Genomic DNA, 22,317 nt, shown 5'->3' with positions numbered 1-22,317 from the left:
ATGGCTAGAGACTAATTTAAAAAAATGTGAAAACCAGGACTTCTTAGAACCTGATACCTAGATGGTTCTGTCATTATTATGGTGATATAACAATGTTCAGTTGCTGGTTTTGAAAAAAAAAACCTTGAAAAATCCCCAGTGGCACAGGGAGGGGGAGGGGTACCGCCAGGGGACAAGGGGAGAGAAAATGCTAGGATGTATGTCTTATTGAAGCCTGTTGCCGCTGCACTGTATTGGCAGCCACAGAAGCAATGATGAAACCATACAAGCCTTGGCATCTTCCAAATTCTATATATATATTAAATTCAATCTATATATTATAATCCTAATCTAGCATTGGTGATAGCACAGGCTGCATACGGCCAAATGGTCAGTGCTCTCACTTTTGACAGTGACAACCAGTGTGGTTGGGGTAGGTATTGATGCTGGGGACTGAATCCATTGTGGTGATCTGAGAGTTCTAGAAGTTTTCATCCCTTACTATCCTAAAAACAAGAACGGGAAAACTCCCAGTTCCACGATTTCAAGAACATGGAGTATTTCTTTTTATTACCCAAGAATTGGTAATGTTAGGCTGAAAACAACTTCTTCAGAGGAAAGGAAATAAGTAAGCTAATGGGATTAGTATTTGTTTCTAAGCATTTGTATATTCTGCAATGCTAGAACAATGTTGCTGGGATCTAGTATAGCTGCAGGTTTGCCTTACCACAAATATTTAGCGCTGATACAGTTATAACTCCCAGAAGCAGAATTTGTTAGCATTGGTCTTATGTATGCTCTTTTAAGTGCTACATAGGTCATCAGTTTATTTAGTGCCTGTGTAAACTATGCCAGTTTTGGTCCCATTTCTTAAATTAGTTTTTGTGAAATTTCCTTTTGGTGATTGGTTTCTTACTGTGTCATTTCATGTAGCTGGGCTTAGTCTGATTTAGTAGTCTGCGTTTAGTCACCTTTGTGTCAAGGCTTGCAAAACTGCATATTTAGATTACAATTTTATCTCTGTACAGTGTTGAGCATGCAGCTACTTTTCAGACATGATATACTGTTCATACAGTATATCATCGAGCTTTCACACTCAGTAGCAAATATGGCAGTAATACTTACATTTTAGTGTTGGTGTATAGCTTTGATTTTCCAAACTCGTAAAATGCTGTAGACGCTTTGTTAACCCTATGATCTTATTAAAATTAATAATTACCAAACAGTTAACTTTCCTTACCTTGAGAGCATGCTCATCTTTTGGTAAGATTTAGAGTGGTCATTTTGTTTGTAAATTTGATTAGTTTAGCCGATTTGCTTGTTAGTTTTACATGACTTCCTTTCTGTCAGCAGTAGAATCTTAGCCTCCTAGTTGTTTCCTGGGAAGATGGTACTTTTTCGTACATCCTATGACAAATGCAAGTAATAAGGGCAATGGAACATAGATGTGTTTTCTACAGTGAATGGTTGCTGTGTCTTAATGCTCAGTTTGACAACACAGATCAGATTGTAAAGTAGTAGTAATGAAGGATGGTACGTCACTCCATGGGAACTGTCGAGTGCTTTGTGAAAGTCTCTGAAATGATTAGAATGCTGCTCAACAGATTAGTAAAATATTGTCACTTGGTTGATTGCCTATTTGTGTGCGTGTGTCATATATTCTGTGAAACCAAAAATACCTTCAGTTGATGGCAGCATGTATTTTAATTGCACCGTGGTGTAAAGCCTACTTCACAAGCTTGTATGTTCTCTCTTGCACATTCTCCCTGCATCTATGTTCTGGGTGTAAGATGTTCCTACCCTGCTTCCTTTCCTATTGCCACTCCTTCCTCCATCACTATTCAGTTGAGATTGCAAGAGCTATTTGCATGCGACTTCCAGTTCAAAATCATTGCAATTAATGAAGTACTTAACGTTGCTTGATAAATAGCTAACCATCTGCCTTGTCTTTGTTCACAGTTCTAATATTTTTATGCTTTAAAGAACTGACTGTTGTTTCTCAGTAGTTTGGGGTTTGTTGAATAAGTGGGTCTAATGCCCCAACTACACTTAATTTTTACAAGCAGAGACCTGCGAGACAGTTGAGGTGGAGGGATCCCATCCTTCTGCTCTGCTTCTCCTGCTCACCCCTTGTCTCCTTTTCTTTCCTGCCTTCTTCTGCCTACCCCTCCCCTCCCAGCTCATCTGCTTCCGGCATCTCACACCCTCTCCAACCCCTTCTCCTTCCTTGCTGCTTCTCTGGTTGCTGCCATGCCTTTTTGCTTGCCTGCTGGCTTGCAGCACTGCTTGGCTCATCCAGCAGCACCTGTCACCTTCCCTGTTCCTTCCTTTCTTCTCTCTACCTTCGGTGTGGCTGCTCTTGATGTGTTTGGAAACAGTGCTTTCCAGCTACTCCTGCTGGCTTTGGGTGTTTATGGGGTTTCTAAGCAACTCTCAAAATGGTGGCTGAGATCACAGTTTTTCCCTCAGTAGGTTATCATTTAAAAAAAACCCCTAAAATTCCTGTTAAATTTATTTTGAGGTTTAGATTTTTGTGCAAACTTGGGGGCTGTCTCAGCTTTGTACAAACATCCTTCCGGTCTGTGCATGGTCCCACAGTGCATGGCCCACAGAAGTTCGTGGCATCCTTTTTTTGAATCAGTCCATCTCATATTGGGTCTTTCTCTTTCCCTGCTGCCTTGGAAGTCCTGACTTTTAGTCTCCTGCCTAACAGCCTAAATTTGGCTTCCAGGACCTCACGACTACACTTCCCCCACATCATCAGTGCCAACGTGCACCATGACCACTAACTCCTCCCTAGCACCAAGCTATTGAGATGCAGTTTGACCTATTGGCTCATCTGTCCCAAGAAGAAAACACTTTTAAGAAACGCTCTTCGCTCCAAGTCTAGCTAACTTAACTATCCATGCTGTGTATGTTCCTAAAGTTATCTTTTATGTGAATGTCTGGACCCTGTGGCAGTTTAGTTTATCTGTATTTTTAATGATCGTGTCTTTCCTTCTGCCAGCCAAATAGAATATTTGTTGGTTCAGATCAGTGGAAACTCTGCAGTTGTTTCAATAAATATAATAGTAATTTTGGCATACTACTAATATTTATCCTAAGTGCTATTTTGCCTGCAATATAAATATTCTTATAGTTAGGAAATATCAGCTTTATTATTTTTTTAAAGTCAAAACATTAAACTATAGCCATAGTATACTACTTTATAAAGTGAAAATATTAGGGAGGATTCTCAGTTGAGATAATGTTTCACTGCTAAACCTTGTGTTCCTTACACAGAATTTTAGGGGTAGGAATAAATTTAGAAATTCTCATCCAGCGAGAATGCAAATATTTCTCTGGGAAGTGCCGAGCATTTTTACAGCCTTCATTTAATATTTGTTGAAGTGTTCAAACTGCTTCATACATTACGCAGTAAATCCGTACAGCAGCTCTTTGTGCCAAGAGGAGTGAAATCCAGACTCTCCCTTTTTTAAAAAAAAAGTCTCAATAGGGAGTTTTATCTTAGATTACTGTGTAATGGATTTATATTTGGGTATTGAATAGTTAAAGTGTAAGTGCAATAAGTATGTTTATCAGCATTCCCTGCAAGAGATGCACAAAGTATGAAGGGAAGATGTGTGTCTCCCTGGCTTATGTGCCATGTGTGCCTCCCTTCTCCAGATGCACATAAGACATCTCCTCTTCACACTTTGTGTATCTCCTAATACACAGAAGACATGAACTGGGGAGTTGCAATCAGGTTGAGCTTCCTGGAACATGTCCATTCTGTGCTGGTAGAGAATTGGTTCATGTTTGTGGAGAATTCTGCAGGCTGCCTGAAATGCTGTGATGAACTAAAATGAGAGCAGTATTCCTGCTGAAAGTATTAAGCTACATAATGTGTTTGACATGTCTGCTTCTGACAGAAAGCTCTGCCTATGCTGGCATTTTGAGATCATTGTATTGTATTGTGCATATAGTTTATGGCAGGAACTTCTGTCTTCATTGCATGATGCAGTTACATAGCAGGGAAATGTCAGGAGGAGTGTGTCCTCATTGGCATGGTATTACTTTGATGAAAACACTTCCCAGTTCTTTCTTTCTATATTCTAACATAGCATTTGTGGCTTTTCAGGTTTTTTTTTTTTTTTAATAAGTTGTCTTAGCATGTGGCAGTCATTCTTTCATCAATTTCTTCTAGGGTGATATTGGATCAGGGTGCAGACATATTCTTTATTGGAGCATCTGTAGTCTGCATTTCCTGGCAGCAGTCTGTTGCCTAAAATCTGTCAACATATTATACAGTTTAGTGGAACTCTCATTTAGGGTTTGTGTAATACTTTTGCTTTGTTGGTATCATTACTTGTGGGGAAGAACAGGTTGTTTAACTTGGTGATTGCTCATTAGGGAAAATAAACATCCATGTGTATATTCAACTTCTTTAGAAACTTTTGCGATACCTTGAATTTAAGCAGAAAAATGTAAATAATGATTTAAACTGTGTAACTTTTCACTATATCAGTTTCTGTTGTGGAACCTGCTTTGATGGTAAGGTAATGTGCCTTGATTGTCGTTAGAGATGGGTGAACCACCCATAATCTGATCTGTTATTCAGAAAAACAAGATTAATTTCCTGTATGCCTGCTGTGAAGGTTGATCATCTCCTTGCCCTGTGCTTGAGGAGTTTCTGGCACTGATGTTCATAAGAAATTATGATGCCCAGCTTTCCTAGATATTTTATTTATATGCAGGAGTTTTGAAGACCTCTAGGTAGTTGTAGCATTTGTTGGGAGAGATGGATGTGAACAGAAGGATTCTGTTGATGCTGCTAAGGCTTACAGTAGAGTTTGAGGTGAGATGCTGGTGAATTACACATTCTTTATTGTTTTTGACATATGTAGCAGGCAAGCATTTAGATAACAGTTTAAAATCAAAATGGCAAAAATAGGCTTTATATCAAAAACGTGTGAACCAGATTATCAGCCATCAAACAAATAGGATTTGTTCACATTTTAAGATGTGGATATCTGTTGAAAAGCTGAAAGAAATGTTCATGTTTCCTCCAGATGTACTTGCTAAACAACAAAGAACTTGCCCTTATAATGGGCTGAAGGATCAGTCAACAATAGGCATCATCTAGATCAAAGCTTCTTAAACTGTGGGTTGCGACCCTATACGAGGTTGCGTAACTGAGTGTGGGGGTCGCAGAAAATTGGGCAACAGTAAAATTTCTTTGATTTATTATCAGTAAATGTTTGATTTGTATACCTATTTTATATACCCAGGGGCCCTGACCTGGATGGCCCAGGCTAGCCTGATCTCGTCAGATCTCACAAGCTGAGCAGGGTCAGCCCTAGTTAGTATTTGGATGGGAGACCACTAAGGAATACCAGGGTTGCTGTGCAGAGGAAGGCCCTGGCAAACCACCTCTGTTAGTATCTTGCCATGGAAACCCCAAAAGGGGTCGCCATGAGTCAGCTGTGACTTGACGGCACTTTACACACACACACACACATATATATACCCGGGGTTGTGTAAAAAATTCTTGAGCGAAAAGGGGTCGCGAGTGGAAAAAGTTTAAGAAGCCCTGTTGTAGAGTTTCTATTCAGCTGAATGTTTAACAAAATAATGAGAGGTTGACTTGTTGATAAAACGCCTAACATTTAAACATGCTGAGGCTGCAAAACTGAAAGCCTGTAGGTTTGTTCGTTTGTAGCTGGACTGCTGCTTTCATTTGTGTCATAGAACATATCTTCTGCTTGAAAATACTTAAGTACAAGCAGAAAACCAGGTTGAGTCAAGACTGGGAGATCACATGACCAGCCTGAAGCGTGTGTGGGCCAGTGAGGACAGCCTGAGCGAGTACCAGTTTGATCTCCTCACCTTGGGCGAGTCCAGCGACTGAGTGGCAGATTGCTGCCTCCCTCCAGAGTCCTCTGGCCAACCTGTCCAACTGTGTTGCTCTGATTTGTTGTGCGTCTGTGATTTTTTTTTTTTTTAAAGCTGGCTATTCAATAAATGAGGCATTCCCCTGTACCCTGCACATCTCAGGGGGAGAGTCTGGAACTGGCATTAAATAAAACTTGGCATTAAACACTTAAAAAAAAAGACTCCTTGCTTAATCGCCTAAATGTTTAAATGTTGAAATTAAATCCGTGCTGTTAATAGCTTGAGAAGCTCCCTACAACTGCAGGTATCACGAACTCTGTATTCCAAAATTTCAGCTGGGAGATTGAAACAGTATATTTGGCTTGAATATAAGCCCCATAACATTGCAAAGGGAGGAGAAAGCAACCTTGTGTTCAGCATGTTCTTGTAATGGTCAAAATAGATCTTTCGTGTTTCTGCAATGTGGGGGCAGGCTGTGTATCTGCTACATGGCGGCATAACAGGGAGGAGACATGCAAAGTGCAAGGTATTTCCCTTTCAGGAGAACGGGAATATAACTCATTTGAATGCCTTGTTAATACCAGTGATATGACAGCTGTCATCAAAATGTGCCAGACAAATAATATATTCTTTAGAATTTTTAAGTGTCTTCAGATCTGCCTCATACTGACACCAGGGGATCTAAATAGACAGCACTAGCTTTTCAGGTCAGATATCCTTTGAATGGAATTAATATTTAATCTTAATTATTCTGACATTATGAGAAGTAGGCCTTTAAACTGGTGATTCTTGTGGGAAATGTTTTCATTCTTGCTCAGCAGGGTATAATGCTGATGTTGCCACAAAAGCCAAGAGCTTCTACATGAAATGATTCTCACTTCAGTTGGCTTTTAAAAATAATGTAAGAAAGCATTATAAAATTTTAATATATTGAGGTATAAAATTTATTTTCATCTGATGCTGTTGGGTGACCTACTCTTAAGTAAGTTGCTGAGCTTACTTCATTAAGAACAGCATTACTCAAATTTTAAACCCCCCCCCCGACAGAATTATAATTGCTTGTCCCCTCTCCTCCTCCTGTGGCTGCCTCCTTTCAGAGTTTGGGTAGCAAACAATAAATGCCCCATGGTGGGCGGCCTTCAACCTTATCAGCTATGTTTTAACAGCAAGCTTAAATAAAATCAATTGTATATATTGTACAAAGTGAGGTGTCAGAGAGTAGCTGATACTGTAGAGCCACAGCTGAAAATGCTCTAACCCATGTTCTAATTAGTCACTCTCAACCCTTGATTAGAGGCCACTTTGTGCTGGATATAGCAAGAAACTTCCATGCTGATTAATGACTTCTTGCTAGAGGCCAGCTGAACGGGTTGGAAGGATCCCCGAAGAAACTTTAGAGTGGCTCATAAAAAGCAGAAAACAGGCAGAGTCCTAGACAACCTAAACTTCTCATTTGGTGGGTACATGAGAGGGGGCCTCTTCAGTGGCAGCCCCATGATTAGGGAACAACCTTCCCAAGGAGGTGCGCCTCGCCCCCTCCCTTTCAATCTGTAAGAGGCAGCTTGATTATGGTTTTATTTAGGACTGCATTTGTTTAAAGTGTTTTTTTAATTTTAAATGTTTTTGATGTACTGTAATCTATTTTATGTATTTTATTAATATTGTAAGCCAAATTGAGCCCATGTAGGAAAGAAAGGTGGCTAATAAATATTATAAATAGATAAAATAATAAAAATACACTTTTGGTATTCAGCTGAAAACTGCAATTGTCTGTTGTGTGTGGACACAGAGTGGTGTGTCTGTCTCTGTGCTAAAATCATTTGCATTGGAATACAGAGTGAAAGCCAGTTCAGTTTTATACCTGAAGTAATGCAGTCATTATAGTTGAGGCTATGCCTCCTGGGTGTCAACTGTCAAACAACTGCAGCCCTTCTCATAGCTAATGCAGGGGATGAAGTTGAGTAGAATTTGGGCCAGGAGTGTGTTAAGCTATGGCCCTGTAGAATCAGCAAAACTAGTAACGTGTACAGAAAATATTTTAAAATGTAGCTGAAAATGGTATCACTATATTGTTTTGAAGATGGGAGATTGCAGAGGGCATATAAGGTTTGCTTTACATTCTTTGAAAAGGGGCTGTTGGGCATGCGGTGTATGCTGGCAAAGGAGGAGGTGAGCTTTCCGGGCCAATGAAAATTGCAGTTTCCACCAATTTATGTGGAACATTAGTCTAATGTAAGCTAAGTGGCCTGTAATTTTCTGAATTTCTTCTGTATTCCTTTTTAAAAATAGGAATTACATTCATTACCTTCCATTTCTCTGGAAGGGAGAACGATTTTAATGATTTGCATATTTTTAAGAGAGCAACAATTTTACACATATGTTCTTCTAGAACTCTCCTGGTGTATATGATCCAGACCGAGTGCCTTGATAGTTTTTAATTTGCCAATTATCCCTAGAATTTCATCTGCTTGACTCAACTTTTCCAAACCCTTTCTAAAAACAGCAGCTCCAGTATGGATAACATATATGTATACACTCTCCAAATTTTTCTGTCCTAACCTTCTTTTAGCATTCATTTCACCTTTATCGTCAGGACCTGCCCTGGGACAGCCTTTGTATGGGACAATGACACTTCCAGAGAGGGTATCTCCCAAAGAAGGGATGTGAGCAGTGGGGTCCCCCCCTTTCAACCTGTTTATCAATGGCCTGGAGTTGGGGGTGAACAGCAAAGTGGCCAAGTTTGCAGATGACACCAAATTATTTAGGGTGGTCAAAACAAAATCGGACTGTGAAGAGCTCCAAACTGGATGAATGGGCATTAAAATGGCAAATGAGATTCAATGTGAGCAAGTGTAAAATGATGCATATTGGGGCAAAAAATCCCAACTTCACATATACACTGATGGGATCTGTGCTGTCAGCAATAGACCTAGAAACAGTTATTGGGGTGGTAGCGGGTCACTCTATGAAGATGTCAACCCAGTGTGCAGCTGCCGTAAAAAAACGCAAATTCCAAGCTGGCCATAATTAGACGAGGAATAGAGAATATAAACTGCTGCTATCATACTGCCCCTGTACAAATCTATGGTGAGACCACACTTGGAATACAGTGTACAGTTCTGGTCACCACACCTAAAAACGGATATTGCAGAGCTTGAGAAGGTGCAGAAAAGAGCAACCAAAATGATCAGGGGACTAGAGCAGTGGTCGGCAAACTCATTAGTCAAGAGAGCCAAATATCAACAGTACAACCATTGAGATTTCTTTTGAGAGTCAAATTTCTTAAACTTAAACTATATAGGTAGGTACACTGTTTATTAACTTAATAAACTTTAATTAAAGTTTTAAGTCTTAATTAAGCTATAGATACACTGAATAAAACTTGATATCATACTTAATAATGATCTTATTTATTGATAAAAATTAAATTGTAAGTAAGGTATCCATAAACTTAAATCATGACAATGACTGACAAACACTTAATGTGAACAATGGCCTTGCATCTCCTTGGAAAGGTTGGGTAAATCAGGTTTGTATGTTGTTGTTTTTAATTTTAGGCATGATTCCCAGGTTCTCATCAATAAGACCACGTCTCAATTTACTCTTGATAAGGTTCATGCTTGAAAAAAAGATTGTTTGCATGAATATGTAGAACCGAAAAGGGAAAGAACAGCAAACGCTAGTAGAGGAAGGGAGGGGGGAGGAATGGAGGAAGGAAGGAACTGGGAAAGGAAAGAAGGAAGAAAGAAAGGGGGGAGGGATGGAGAAAGAAAGAGGAAGGAAGGAAGGAAGGAACTGGGAAAGGAAAGAGAAGGAAGGAACTGGGGAAGAAAGGCAGCCTGGAGCTGGACTTTTGGGAGCCGCCTGAGGGGGACGAGGAGGAGGAAGGCGGCGAGGAGGAGAGTTTACCCCTTCCAAGTGGGCCGGTGATTAAGGCGCGAAATCCGCCCCCGCCCTGGAAGTTCCCCCGCAAGATCCTGGCCGGGCAAGACGCGGCCTGTGCGGGGGGCGGGAAGGCGATGCGCCGGACTGGCTCCAAACTCTCAGTCTGAGGCACGGGGAGGGCGAAGTGAGCTCGGTCCTGGCCCAGGAAGCATCGTTGCCTTCCCCGCCTGGGGCCAGGCTGAGCTAGTGGAGGAGGAAATGGGGGGGGGTGAGAGGTCGCCCAGCTCCGGTCGCCCATAGAGACAGAGGAGGGAAGGCGGCGGTGGCCGAAACGAGGACCGGACAGCCATGCCTCACTCCTCACGGTGGAGAGAAGGAAGGGGGGAGGGAGGGAGGAGCCCCCTCTCTGCCAAACCAAGGCGCGCAGCCGGGCGGCAAGAAAAGACGGGGTGTGTGTGGCAGCTGAGGGGCTCTTGCCGTTCTCCGGCCACCGCTGCAATGGTGGGAGGCGGGGACGGCGCTGGGGCGAGAAGGAGGAAGGGCCACTCCTTCCTCTCTCGGAGACCCTCCCGCTGCTTCGGCCGGCCTAGGGCGCTGCTTCCGCACGTGGGAAGAGCGCACTCAGGGGCCCAAAGAGCCACTTGCGGCTCGGGAGCCGCGCTTTTGTGACCCCTGGACTAGAGCAACTGCCCTATGAGGAGTGGACAAAACACTTAGGGCTTTTTAGCTTGCAAAAAAGGTGGTTAAGGGGAGACATGATAGAGGTCTATAAAATTATGCATGGTTTGGAGAGAGTGGACAGGGAGATGCTTTTCTCCCTCATAATACTAGAACGCAGGGTCATCTGCTGAAGCTGGAGGGTGAGAGATTCAAAACTGTTAAAAGGAAGTATTTCTTCACACAACACATAGCTAACTTGTGGAACTCCCTGCCCCAAGATGTGGTGATGGCTGCCAACTTGGAAGGCTTTAAGAGGGGCGTGGACATGTTCATGGAGGTGAGGGGTATTCATGGCAACTAGTCAAAATGGATACTAGTCATGATGCATACCTATTCTCTCTAGGATCAGAGGAGCATGCCAAATATATTAGGTGCTGTGGAACACAGGCAGGATGGTGCTGCTGCAGTCGTCTTGTTTGGGGGCTTCCTATAGCAACTGGTTGGCCACTGTGAACAGATTGCTGGACTTGATGGGCCTTGGTCTGATCCAGCATGGTTTTTCTTATGTTCTTATGTGTCTCCTATGTCCATCACAGCCAAAGCTTCAGGCTCCTCAGGATTTTCCCATGGAAGTCTCATGCCCAGTGTGCATTAGCAGACCCCAATTAGGGATCTTATGGAGATGGTAAATCAAGAACCCACTGAGTGGACCCATCTGCCTCCAGAACCCCCACAATCTTCTCCAGGAGCAAAGAAGGTGGTGAGCCTGACTGTAATTCTGGACCAGCAGGAGCAGAGCACACTTGGAAGCTTCAGGTACCCTGCAAGCTAGTCCTACATGATTGGAGAGCACTTCATTCTTAATCTCAGCAGGATCAGGGTTTCTATTCTAGCAACAGGAAGGGGGGAATAGGGAGTTCCTATGAAACTCCTTAGATGAGAATCTAACACCTGCTGGTTCAGCACAGCATAAGACTGGATCATGTACCAGCCTGGACAGCTCCATGCTGAGAGGGTCCCAGCTATCCAGCCCCCTTGTCTTAGCTCTTTGATTCTTGCTCGTGATCCTGTGGACAGCTCCGGTTCTGCTCTATCTCAGCTGTGCCCCATGTTCCTGTCTGCCACTGTGGGCCAGGTGAAAACAGGACACCCATTTCTCCTTGTGCTGTTTCCTGCTTCTGATATGTTTAGTGTTTGTCATAATGGTTTACAGCAATGTACTCATACTTTAATTTCCAACAGCTTTATCAGCCTTATATATACGTGCTTAAAGCTGGTGCGCTTCCTAAACTCATCTAAAACTTATCATGTTTTATCTAGCTGTAGCTGGCTGAAGGTAATTGCTGTGCTGTTGATCGCTGAGGGGTGGGGCTGAGAGTATTTAAACAGGCTCGGCTTGCCAGAGGCGCGAGCCGAAGGGCGAGAGCACAAGGGCTCTTAGCCTGGGGGTCTGGCCTGGGGGCCCTGTAATTTTTTTTTAACGTGCTGAGTGTTTTTCTTAAGGAGAGAGCCTTGAAAGAAGGTTTGTCAGGGGAACTATCAGAGTAGCGTAGGAAAGAAACTTCAGCAATGGAACACAGCACTGTGGCTAGTGAAGGAGCTGAGGCAAGGTCTGTGGCATGTTTGTCTTTTTACCTGAGGGTAACATTAATTACACTTGTGACTTGCAGCAAGTGTAAGTTGGTAGCCCTGCTGGAAGAGAAGATACAGGGTCTTGAGGCACGCTTGTCCACACTCCATTTTTTAAAGCAAGGTGAAGAGTTCATGGACAGAACTTACGAAGCTCTCTTTAGCAGACAGCAGGAGAGTAAGGAATCTGAACAAATGGAGGTACGAGCAACACAGGAGGAGGATGCATGGAAGAATGTGGCCCACAGGAGTAGGAAAATCAGGACACATCCTGATCCTCTCTTGCTCAGCAATCAGTTCCAGGATCTCCCAATAAATACTGATTCTGGACGACTGGAACAAGGGCTATCCCTCCAAAGTGTGAAAGAAATTTCTCAGACTCCTGCGCATGAGAGGACTCGGTCTTCCGCCCCACAATTTAGGAAGAGGAGTGTTCTCGTAATTGGAGATTCCCTACTGAGAGGGATAGAGTCTAAAGTATGCCGACCTGACTTGTTGTCCCGAGAGGTCTGCTGTTTACTGGGTGCACGCATCCAGGATGTGACGGAAAGGGTAGGAAGACTCAAGCCCACAGAGTATTACCCTTTCTTGCTCGTTCATGTGGGAACAAATGATATTGCCCGGCAGAGCACAGAACGTATTAAAAGAGACTACATGGCTCTGGGTGAGAAGGTGAAGGACTTGGGGGCGCAGGTTGTGTTTTTGTCAGTTCTGTCTGTTGAAGGTCGTGGCTTAGAAAGGGAAAGACGAATACTACAAATTATTGACTGGCCGCGTAGGTGGTGTCGTCAAGAAAGGTTTGGATTTCTGAACCATGGCTTACGCTTTCGAGAAGAAGCTCTTCTGTCGGGGGATGGTTTACACCTCACGAGGGTAGGAAAAAATGTGTTTGGTGAGAGCCTTGCAAACCTGATCAGGAGGGCTTTAAACTAAATCCTATGGGGGAGCGAGACAACAACTTAAAGCCTTGTATGCTGACAATACCTGGAGACGAAAATAATAAAGATTTGCAGGGAGTGGCATGTATGCAAGGAAACATAAAGTCACGGGTAAGTACAGAAATGAAAACCACGGGGCACATAAACCACGGTTTCCGATGTCTGTACACTAATGCGCAGAGTATGGGAAACAAACAGGAACAACTCGAAGCCCTAATACAGGAAGGGGATTTTGACCTAATAGGCATTTCTGAAACTTGGTGGGATGTCACTCATGATTGGAATATTAAGATTGAGTGGTACAAATTGTTTAAAAGGGATAGACAGATAAGGAAAGGTGGAGGAGTAGCACTGTTTGTCAAAGATGTGTACACTTGTGAAGAAGTACATGAATCTGAGCATGGTAGTGCAGTCGAGACACTATGGGTAAACATAAAAGGAATAAGAAATAATTTTGATATTATGGTGGGGATCTGCTATCAACCACCAAACCAGGCAGAGGACTTGGATGGGATGCTCCTAGACCAGATCACAGAGTTCTCAAAGAGACGGGACCTGGTGGTCATGGGAGATTTTAATTACCCAGATATCTGTTGGAAGTCCAATGCTGCTAAAAATGCAAGATCCAATAAATTCCTGACTTGTCATGCTGACAACTTTCTTTTCCAGAAGGTGGACAGGGAAACAAGGGGATCTGCTATCTTAGACTTGATTCTCACCAACAGGGAAGAATTGGTCGATGATGTTAAAGTAGTAGGCACCCTGGGTAGTAGTGACCACGTACTCTTGGAATTTACAATCTTGGGGAAAGGAAAACCTGTACATAGTCAGACGTATAGGTTGGACTTTAAAAGAGCAAATTTTAACAAACTTAAACTTATGCTAGGTAGAATCCCATGGTCGGAAATACTTAAGGAGAAGGGAATTCAAGAATGGTGGGCGTTTCTTAAAAATGAAATACTGAAGGTGCAATCCCAAACCATTCCCATGAGAAGGAAAAATGGGAGGAGCCTAAAGAGGCCAGGGTGGCTCCATAGACAGCTTTTTAAAGAGTTGAGAAATAAAAAAGACTTATTTAGGAAGTGGAAGGAGGGCCTTATAACCAAAGAGGAATATAAACAAGTAACTGGTGCTTGTAGGGAGAGTGTTAGGAAAGCTAAAGCTCAATATGAACTTAGGCTAGCAAGAGATGCTAAACGCAACAAAAAAGGGTTCTTTTCCTATGTACAGAGTAGGAGTAAGAACAAGGACAAGATAAGCTTTTTGCGTGGACCGGAAAGTGAAATTATAACAGGAGATGAAGAGAGGGCAGAACTCCTCAATTCCTACTTTCCCTCAGTCTTTTCTCATGAGGGAAGTGGTGCTCAACATGGCATAAACAGAACATGTGATAAGGGAAGGGATTTGCAGCCTAGAGTTAGCATTCGGTTAGTGTACAAACACCTGATTTCTCTAAATGAAACAAAATCCTCTGGGCCTGATGAATTGCACCCAAGGGTACTCAAAGAACTTGCAGATGCAATTTCTGAACCTCTGTCCATTATTTTTTAAAAGTCTTGGCAAACAGGTGAGGTTCCAGAAGATTGGAGGCGGGCAAATGTTGTCCCCATCTTCAAGAAGGGGAAAAAGGAGGTAACTACCGACCCATCAGCTTGACTTCTATACCAGGAAAAGTGTTCAAACAAATCATCAGACAGTCAGTGCTTGAGCATTTAGAAAGGATGGATCTGATCACTAAGAGCCAGCATGGGTTTCTCAAGAATAAGTCATGTCAGACTAATCTTATCTCCTTTTTTGAGAAAGTTACTACCTTGCTGGATCAGGGGAATGCTGTAGACATAGTTTATCTAGATTTCAGTAAGGCTTTTGATAAGGTTCCACATAGCATTCTAGTTGACAAATTGGGGAAATGTGGTTTAGATCCTATTATTACTAGGTGGATCTGCAACTGGTTGACAGATTGTACCCAAAGAGTGCTAGTAAATGGTTCCTCATCCACTTGGAGAGAAGTGACCAGTGGAGTTCCTCAGGGATCTGTGCTGGGCCCTGTGTTGTTCAACATCTTTATAAATGATTTGGATGAAGGCATGGAAGGGATGCTTATTAAATTTGCAGATGATACTAAATTGGGAGGGGTAGCAAATACAGTAGAAGACAGAGCCAAGATGCAGGATGATCTTGATAGGCTGGAGAAGTGGGCTAGAACTAATAAAATGCACTTCAACAAAGACAAATGTAAAGTTCTGCATTTAGGTAGGAAAAATCAAATGCATAATTATAGGATGGGGGAGACTTGTCTGAGCAGTAGTGTGTGTGAAAAGGATCTTGGGATCTTAGTAGACCAAACACTGAACATGAGTCAGCAGTGTGATGCGGTAGCTAAAAAGGCAAATGCAGTCTTGGGCTGCTGAAGTATAGTGTCCAGATCACGCGAAGTGATGGTATCACTTTACTCTGCTCTGGTTAGTCCTCAACTAGAGTACTGTGTTCAGTTTTGGGCACCACAATTTAAGAAAGATGTAGACAAGCTGGAACGTGTCCAGAGGAGAGCAACAAAGATGGTGAGGGGTCTGGAGATCAAGTCCTAGGTTGAAGGAGCTGGGTACGTTTAGCCTGAAGAGGAGAAGACTGAGAGGGGATATGATAACCATCTTCAAGTACTCGAGGGGCTGTCATATAGAGGATGGTGCCGAGTTGTTTTCTGTTGCTCAAGACGGTCGGACCAGAACCAATGGGTTGAAATTAAATCAAAAGAGTTTCCGTCTAGACATTAGGAAGAATTTTCTAACAGAGCGGTTCCTCAGTGGAACAGGCTTCCTCGGGAGGTGGTAAGCTCTACTTCCCTGGAGGTTTTTAAGAAGAGGTTAGATGGCCACCTGTCAGCAATGCTGATTCTATGACCTTAGGCAGGTGATGAGAGGGAGGGCATCTTGGCCATCTTCTGGTCACTGGGTGTGTGTGGGGGGGAGGTAATTGTGAATTTCTTGCATTGTGCAGGGGGACTTGATGACCCTGGTGGTCCCTTCCAACTCTATGATTCTATGATCTTCAGAGGGGTACCAACAGATCTAATTGCAGTTCATATTCTTTTTGAGCTTAGATTTAAATAACTTCCTAAAGGGATTTAGCCCTGTTTTGACATCACTTTCAATTTCATTTTGACAAATCACTTCTTTTAAAAAGTTTCCTCTTTTCTGAACAGAGGAAAATTGGCGTTGGGATTTTTGAGCAACCTTCCATCCATGTAAATGCTGAAGTCAATAGCACTATGATCGCTCTTTACAATGCTTACATCTTGCAGCAGGTCCTGAGCACCGTTCAGAATCAAGTCTGGGACCTCTTCTCTAGTTAACTCCATGGAAGATTGTTCCAAGGTGTCATTTTATCTTTCACATGCCATGAATACACATCTAGTCGACATGAAGATATTTGAAGTTGCCCATTATCATACCAATTTCTCCTCTGATTGCTTTCATTATTTCTTAGCTCCATATCAAGCTCACCCACACAGTTATGGTCAGGCAGGTGATAGTATGTTCCCAATATTATCTCTCAGACTTATTTCCATTTGTAGCCCTAAAATTGGTACTGAAGTACATGATTATGTAGTTTATATATAATTTCATGCTTGAATGTGATCTTAACAGGCTTTAGAAGCCTTGAGTTTAAGAACTCTTACTCATTTCTTGGCATGTTAAATCTGATAAACTCTCTTAACAGGACGTAGACATTGTCAATGGATTTCCTGACCACTTTTGCTGACCATCCTTCCAAAAGAAAAGAGGAAAGAGTAGTAAGGACAAGATCCTAATTGAGGAAGATAAAGAGAAGGGAGCTCCTACTCTCAAAAGCTTATACCCCCAAAATTATGTTGGTCTCTAAGGTGCTGCTGGACTCTTCTACTGCAGACGAGCAGGGCTACCCTCTGAAATGGAGAGTTCCCATGGGCATTCATTTCTTAAAGCTATAGGCATTTGTTATTTGATTTTAATTTCCCATTGTATCTCCTTTTTAAAAAAAAAAGATTTCAGATTGTTCTGTAACCCTGGAACTTCCTTCAGGTATCTAGAGAATCCCCAGTCTGTCCCTAGCTCTAGTTTATGGCTGTGTTGATCATATCATGTATGGTATGGTTTGAAAACAAATATATTGATATGTGGGAGGACAGAATGATGTGAAAAGCTGCTTTGGGTCCTCATCAGGGAGAAAAGCAGGGTATAAATTTTAAGAATAAATCAGAACAGGGCTGGCCAAACATATAGGTAAGGAAGGTGATTGCCTGGGGTACCAAGCTTTGAGGGGAGCCAAATTACACAGAAGATAATTTCTTTTCTCTGTTTAATGAAATGTTTCTTTTAGTTCTCATTGTTCTCTATACTGAATGTGGAGTGGAGAGCACTTGCTTATGGTGCAAAAACCCTTAGGCCAGCCCTGTTCAAGAATGCATGTTACTTGCTGCATTTATGAACCTTATCTGGTAAATAGTGGGCCCCAGAGAGGGTACATAGGGGATGCTACTCCTAACTGGCCTGCTAGTCACTGGTAAAGCTAGCAAATTTAGAGATACCATGACACTGTATACTTTATGAGCTTGCTGTCTTGGTGTAGGCTCTTGAGTTACTCTCTTAATCTCCAACCAGGTTTCAAAGGAACTTTTACAGTGTTTGGTAGAATATGGCTTGCTGCGGATATGCTATAATATCTGTAATCAACTTGAAAATGCTCACCTTTAAGCTCAAAATGAGTGGTGGTTCAGTTCTGACTTGCTTCTTGGTGTCTCCATTTTATCTAAATTGTTCTCTGCCAGGCTATCTGCCCAGAAAATATTTGTGAGAAGTCGGTGATCTGTGCACCAAATCCCAAAAGTATTTGGTTAATACTTCTGGGTTTGGTTGTGTAAAAAGTGAGTTTTTATTTAAAAGAACCTGCTTCCCACTGGTGTCTTGCGTGATATCATGATAGACATTTGTGAGAACATTGGATTACATGATTGGAAATGGTTCTCTGCTGGTGGATCTGGTGTGGTGTAACATACTGTTGACTGGGAGACCAAGGTTTGAATCTCCACTGTGCCATGGAAGCTTGCTGGGTGACTTTGGACTGGTCACATGCTCATAGCCTGACCAACATCACGGGGTTGTTGTGAGAATAAAGTGGAAGAGAAGAGAATAATGCAAGTCACTTTGAGTCCCCTTTGGGGAGAAAGGAGTATAACTGAAGTAAATTGTAATCGCATGGTTAAATTGGCCTTCAATCTGTTTAGTAACAGGCACTCTGCAGTTGTGCTTGTTGAAGTGAGTCATATTGATATCAGTGTAAAGGAAGTACGAGTGTCCTGTATTGTTTTTTGTTTTCCTGTTTACTTATTGAGTTTTCATAAGCCACTCTGGGTCTCCATTGGTTAGAAGTGTGGGATAAAAATACTGGAATAATTACAGAAAAAATGCTGTTTACCAGATTCTGTCATATTGCTGTAGCAGCTAAAGCAGCCTTCTTGTCGCGGCAAGTTAAACACAGACAATCTTGCTTTCCATCATAAATTTGCAGCCGTACCTGTGGTTCTTACAATGCAAATGAAAGTGAATGCAGCTTTTGCACATCTTAAGCAACTCATATTCTTCATGTGGGGGATACACAGTCAGAAGTGTTCTGAAACACCTAAGATGAATTCCAACTATCAGTGAATTTCTCTTCTTGCTAGTGAAGCTTAAGGTATGCCACCCCATCCACCCCAGTCTGTTATACTGAAAGGAAGTGCCTCTAGAGATGGAAGGTATAATCAGTTGTCAAAGGGAATGTGGAGGTGCTGTCCAAATGCCATTTTCAGAATAATTATAGTAAATGTATGCTGACTCTCTGACTCTTACTAGTGACCTGCTAAAATGTTGAGCCTGTGTTCAGTGCTGGTCCAGTACAGATATAAGCGACTCTGTCCGCAAACACAGTTTGGACAAACACAATTTGATGCCATGCTTGCTCACTCCTGCCTCCCCTTGCAGATGGAGTGCACTTGGACACTTCCAGATTTAGGAGTTCTCAAACCAAACCCCGGATTCACTGTGCAGTTTGAATTTGTTTCCTCACCACAAACTCTGATTTTCAGCTAGGATTTAAAGGCGTAGAATCCTGCTTTCTGGAGAAGCAACAAAGTCAGTTTGCACAGGTGCCCTGAATTCAGATGCCTTGGTGAGCTAGAGCTTGAGTCAAGGGTTCCCAGACCAGGAAGACTTCAAGCATGTTCTGTTTGCAGGGGGAAGGAGCGAGGGGAGTGTGCAATTTGAGCGGCATGCTGTGTTTGTTCCTGTTGTGGAAAATCTTCTCTTTGTCGTGACATTGGAATGCGGCCCCTGATAATTTTCCTGTGAAGGTGTAAATTGGTTTACTTGGAACATCTTAAAGAGTTTCTAAAGATTATTTTCTTCTATTTTAGCTGTGTCAGAGTAGAAGAACATCATGCTGTTGACGTTGACCTGTACCACTGTCCCAATTGTGCAGTTCTTCATGGACCCTCCTTAAGTAAGTAATGGATGTTAGTGATGCACATGACGATATATATGTCCTAAATCATTTCTAGATTGGAAGAGGGAACAAAATTGGGAAGAAGTTCAGGTGAAACTTAATACATCATAACTCTCAAATACTTAGATGTTTAGTGGATGAAGTAACGGGTAATAAGCTTCCCTCAGTTTGCTAAGTCTGCGATCTTATTGTTTAAAAGAACAATATGTGAGCTGAACAGAATGTGAAGGATGCTAAAGTCTTACTCATTTGAGTATCTGCAATACTTTTCATTTTACAAAATTTAATTGGGAATTAGACAGTGGCACTTTTATAGCACCTGTAAGTAGAAAACAAGGAGTTTCAGTTCATGTAAATTACCTTTTGCTCAAGATAGCCTTTTGTGTGTGTGTGTGTGTGTGTGTGTGTGTGAGAGAGAGAGAGAGAGAGAGAGAGTGAAATTTGGCTCTGCAGGTTGTGGTTATAGCAATGGCCACATTTAAGCAGGGCAGTGGAAGTAATAGGATTAAGATGGAGAAATGCTGAGCCTTGTTTGGTAAAAGAAGGTAGATGCTGGTAACAGGAAGGAACTAATCACTGCTACCATCTCCATTGGAAAGCGTTTTGGGACTTCTCAGTTTAGAAACAAGACTGCTAGAGATTTATGCAATTTTACATGGGATGGAGAAAGTGGGTAGAGGGAGCTTTTCCCCCACTCCTGTAATACTAGAACTTGGGGGCACTCAAAGAAGTTGATGGGTAATAGGTTCAGGGCAGACAAAAGGAAATACTACTTCAATCAATAATTAGCTATATTGTGTAGTTCACTCTCAATGGATATAGCAACAGCCACAAGCATAGATCACTTTGAAAGGGGGTTAGGGAGATTCATGGAGGATAGGTCCCTCTTATTTCGACCTGTCTCGATTACCTTTTTTGTCTTTTTTTACTTACCTTTCTATCTCCTTAAAAAAATTGCTTCACCCCCCCCCACTCTTTCTTGCTTCACTGGATTTTAAAATGGCACCTGGCAATGACCATGGAGAAGATGAATTCTTATCTGAGGAAGACCATGTATCAGGTCTCCTCAAAGCCAAGGACGAATGGAACAAAAAGGCCTCTGCCAGCCGCCATCAGGGAGAAACGGAGCAAAAAAGAGGTTATTGTGCACAGAAGGGTGCGAAAATGCCGCCCTCACAGAAGGGTGCTAAAATGCTGCACACAGCTGAGGCGGCACCAGAAGCTCCGCAAATGCCTGTGAGGCCTCTGAAGATCTGGGAGCTGGTTCCTCTGCCTTGCCACCCCCAATGCAGCCCTCTCCGAGTGGAACTGTGGTGAGCTGCCCCTCCCCCCGGCTTGGGTTTGCAGGTGATGAACAGCCCCCAAAGTATGGAACTCTCTGAACTTAGGAGATCCTGGCCCTTCAGGAGGAGCTGCAAGCTCTGCAGAATTCCTCCAAAGCCTCATCTTACAGGGGCTCTTCACCTCCCTCTCCATATGGGCAAGATTATTTCAGGCAACCTAGGTGCTCTCCTTCCCCCCTCCCCTGGAAAATTGGGCATCTTGGCCCACAAAGGCTGCCAGGAAGCCTAACACCGAGACAACAGCCATTAGCCTCAGTGACCCCATGGACCACCACGGGGGCTCTGACACTGAGAAAGGAAGGAGAGCTTTCCTCTGATGAGGAAGACATTGTAGTAGATGATCAGCAAATGAGGCTCTTTGCAGGGGAGCAATTATGGCTTTTAATCTTATAGAGGATCCTGATTTGAGGAGTAACCCAAGGGCAAGGTTAGATCAAAGGGTCCTAAAGAATTTTTCCCAGCAAAACTGTCTCCTTCCCTGAATGATTTGAGGCTCTTGTCATGGCAGAGTAGGAAATATCCATGGCGAACAGGCAGTTTCCTCCCAGTCATAAAAAAATGTATAATCTAGCTCCTCATGCAGTTGACCTATTGCAAGTCCCCCTGGTGGACGCTCCAGTGTCTGCACTGCAGCCTTCAGATTTAATGTCTGAAGATGGTATGGGAACCATCAAGGAACCCTTAGGTAGAAGGGCAGAGTTTGCTGCAATAAAGGCGCATGAATCTGGTTCTCTTTCAGTTCAGGCTTCAGCGACAGCAGCCCTAATAGCCAGAGCAGCAGTAGTATGGACCAGAAAACTAGCTCAACTGGTTACAGTGGAGAATAAAAGGGCAGCAGAAGGAGTTAGTCGCATTCTCAAGGCTGTCACCTTCATGGCTGATGCCACTGTAGATTCCATGATGTTCTCCTCCAGAGCCATGGCAGCCACCATGGCCATTCACAGGTCACTTTGGCTTCAAGCATGGCCTGCAGATTACCATTCCAAGTCAGTTCTCATGGCTTATCCTCTTCAAGGGGGTCGCCTACTTGGGGACAAGCTAGGTAAAATCTTAGTGGAAACATGAGACAAAAAGAAAGCCATGCCAAGGCCCATTAGAAAGGTAGAGGTTCTTCCTCTTCCTTTCCATTCTTCAGGTCTTTTCACTCCTTACCCAGATCGAGGATTGGCCAGAGGCAAGGGTCCTGGAGCAGCGGAAGGGGATCTTTTCGCAGAGGGGGTAGATATAACAAATCCTCCCCAATTCCAATAGAGCAGGTCGGATCAGCCCTATAAGTTTGCCAAGCATAACAAACAGTGACACCAGGTCACTAATAGTAGGTGGTTGTCTTCAATTCTTCGCCCCACTCAAAAGTAGACCATTGGGTTCAACAGATGGTGACAAATGGATACCTAATAGAATTCATCAGGCTTCCTCCAGATCGCTTTGTCCAATCTCCCAGATCAATTAGGTCAGAAAAACATCAAAGGACCATGGCAGCCATTCGTCAT

At 42.8% G+C, this 22,317-nt stretch overlaps 1 protein-coding gene across 1 annotated transcript in view; it reads left to right on the top strand.

The window, feature by feature from the left end:
• The window catches only part of KDM7A (lysine demethylase 7A), a 69,696-nt gene that overhangs the window by 4,900 nt on the left and 42,479 nt on the right, over positions 1-22,317 (top strand). The window contains exon 2 of the mRNA XM_056847271.1: positions 19,396-19,481. Within this exon, the coding sequence (XP_056703249.1) occupies positions 19,396-19,481 (86 nt within the window). The remainder of the gene's footprint in view (positions 1-19,395; positions 19,482-22,317) is intronic.

The sequence above is a fragment of the Euleptes europaea genome, chromosome 3 (genome assembly GCF_029931775.1).
Source record: "Euleptes europaea isolate rEulEur1 chromosome 3, rEulEur1.hap1, whole genome shotgun sequence".
NCBI lineage: Eukaryota > Metazoa > Chordata > Lepidosauria > Squamata > Sphaerodactylidae > Euleptes > Euleptes europaea.
This window is presented reverse-complemented; position numbering and strand designations above follow the sequence as displayed.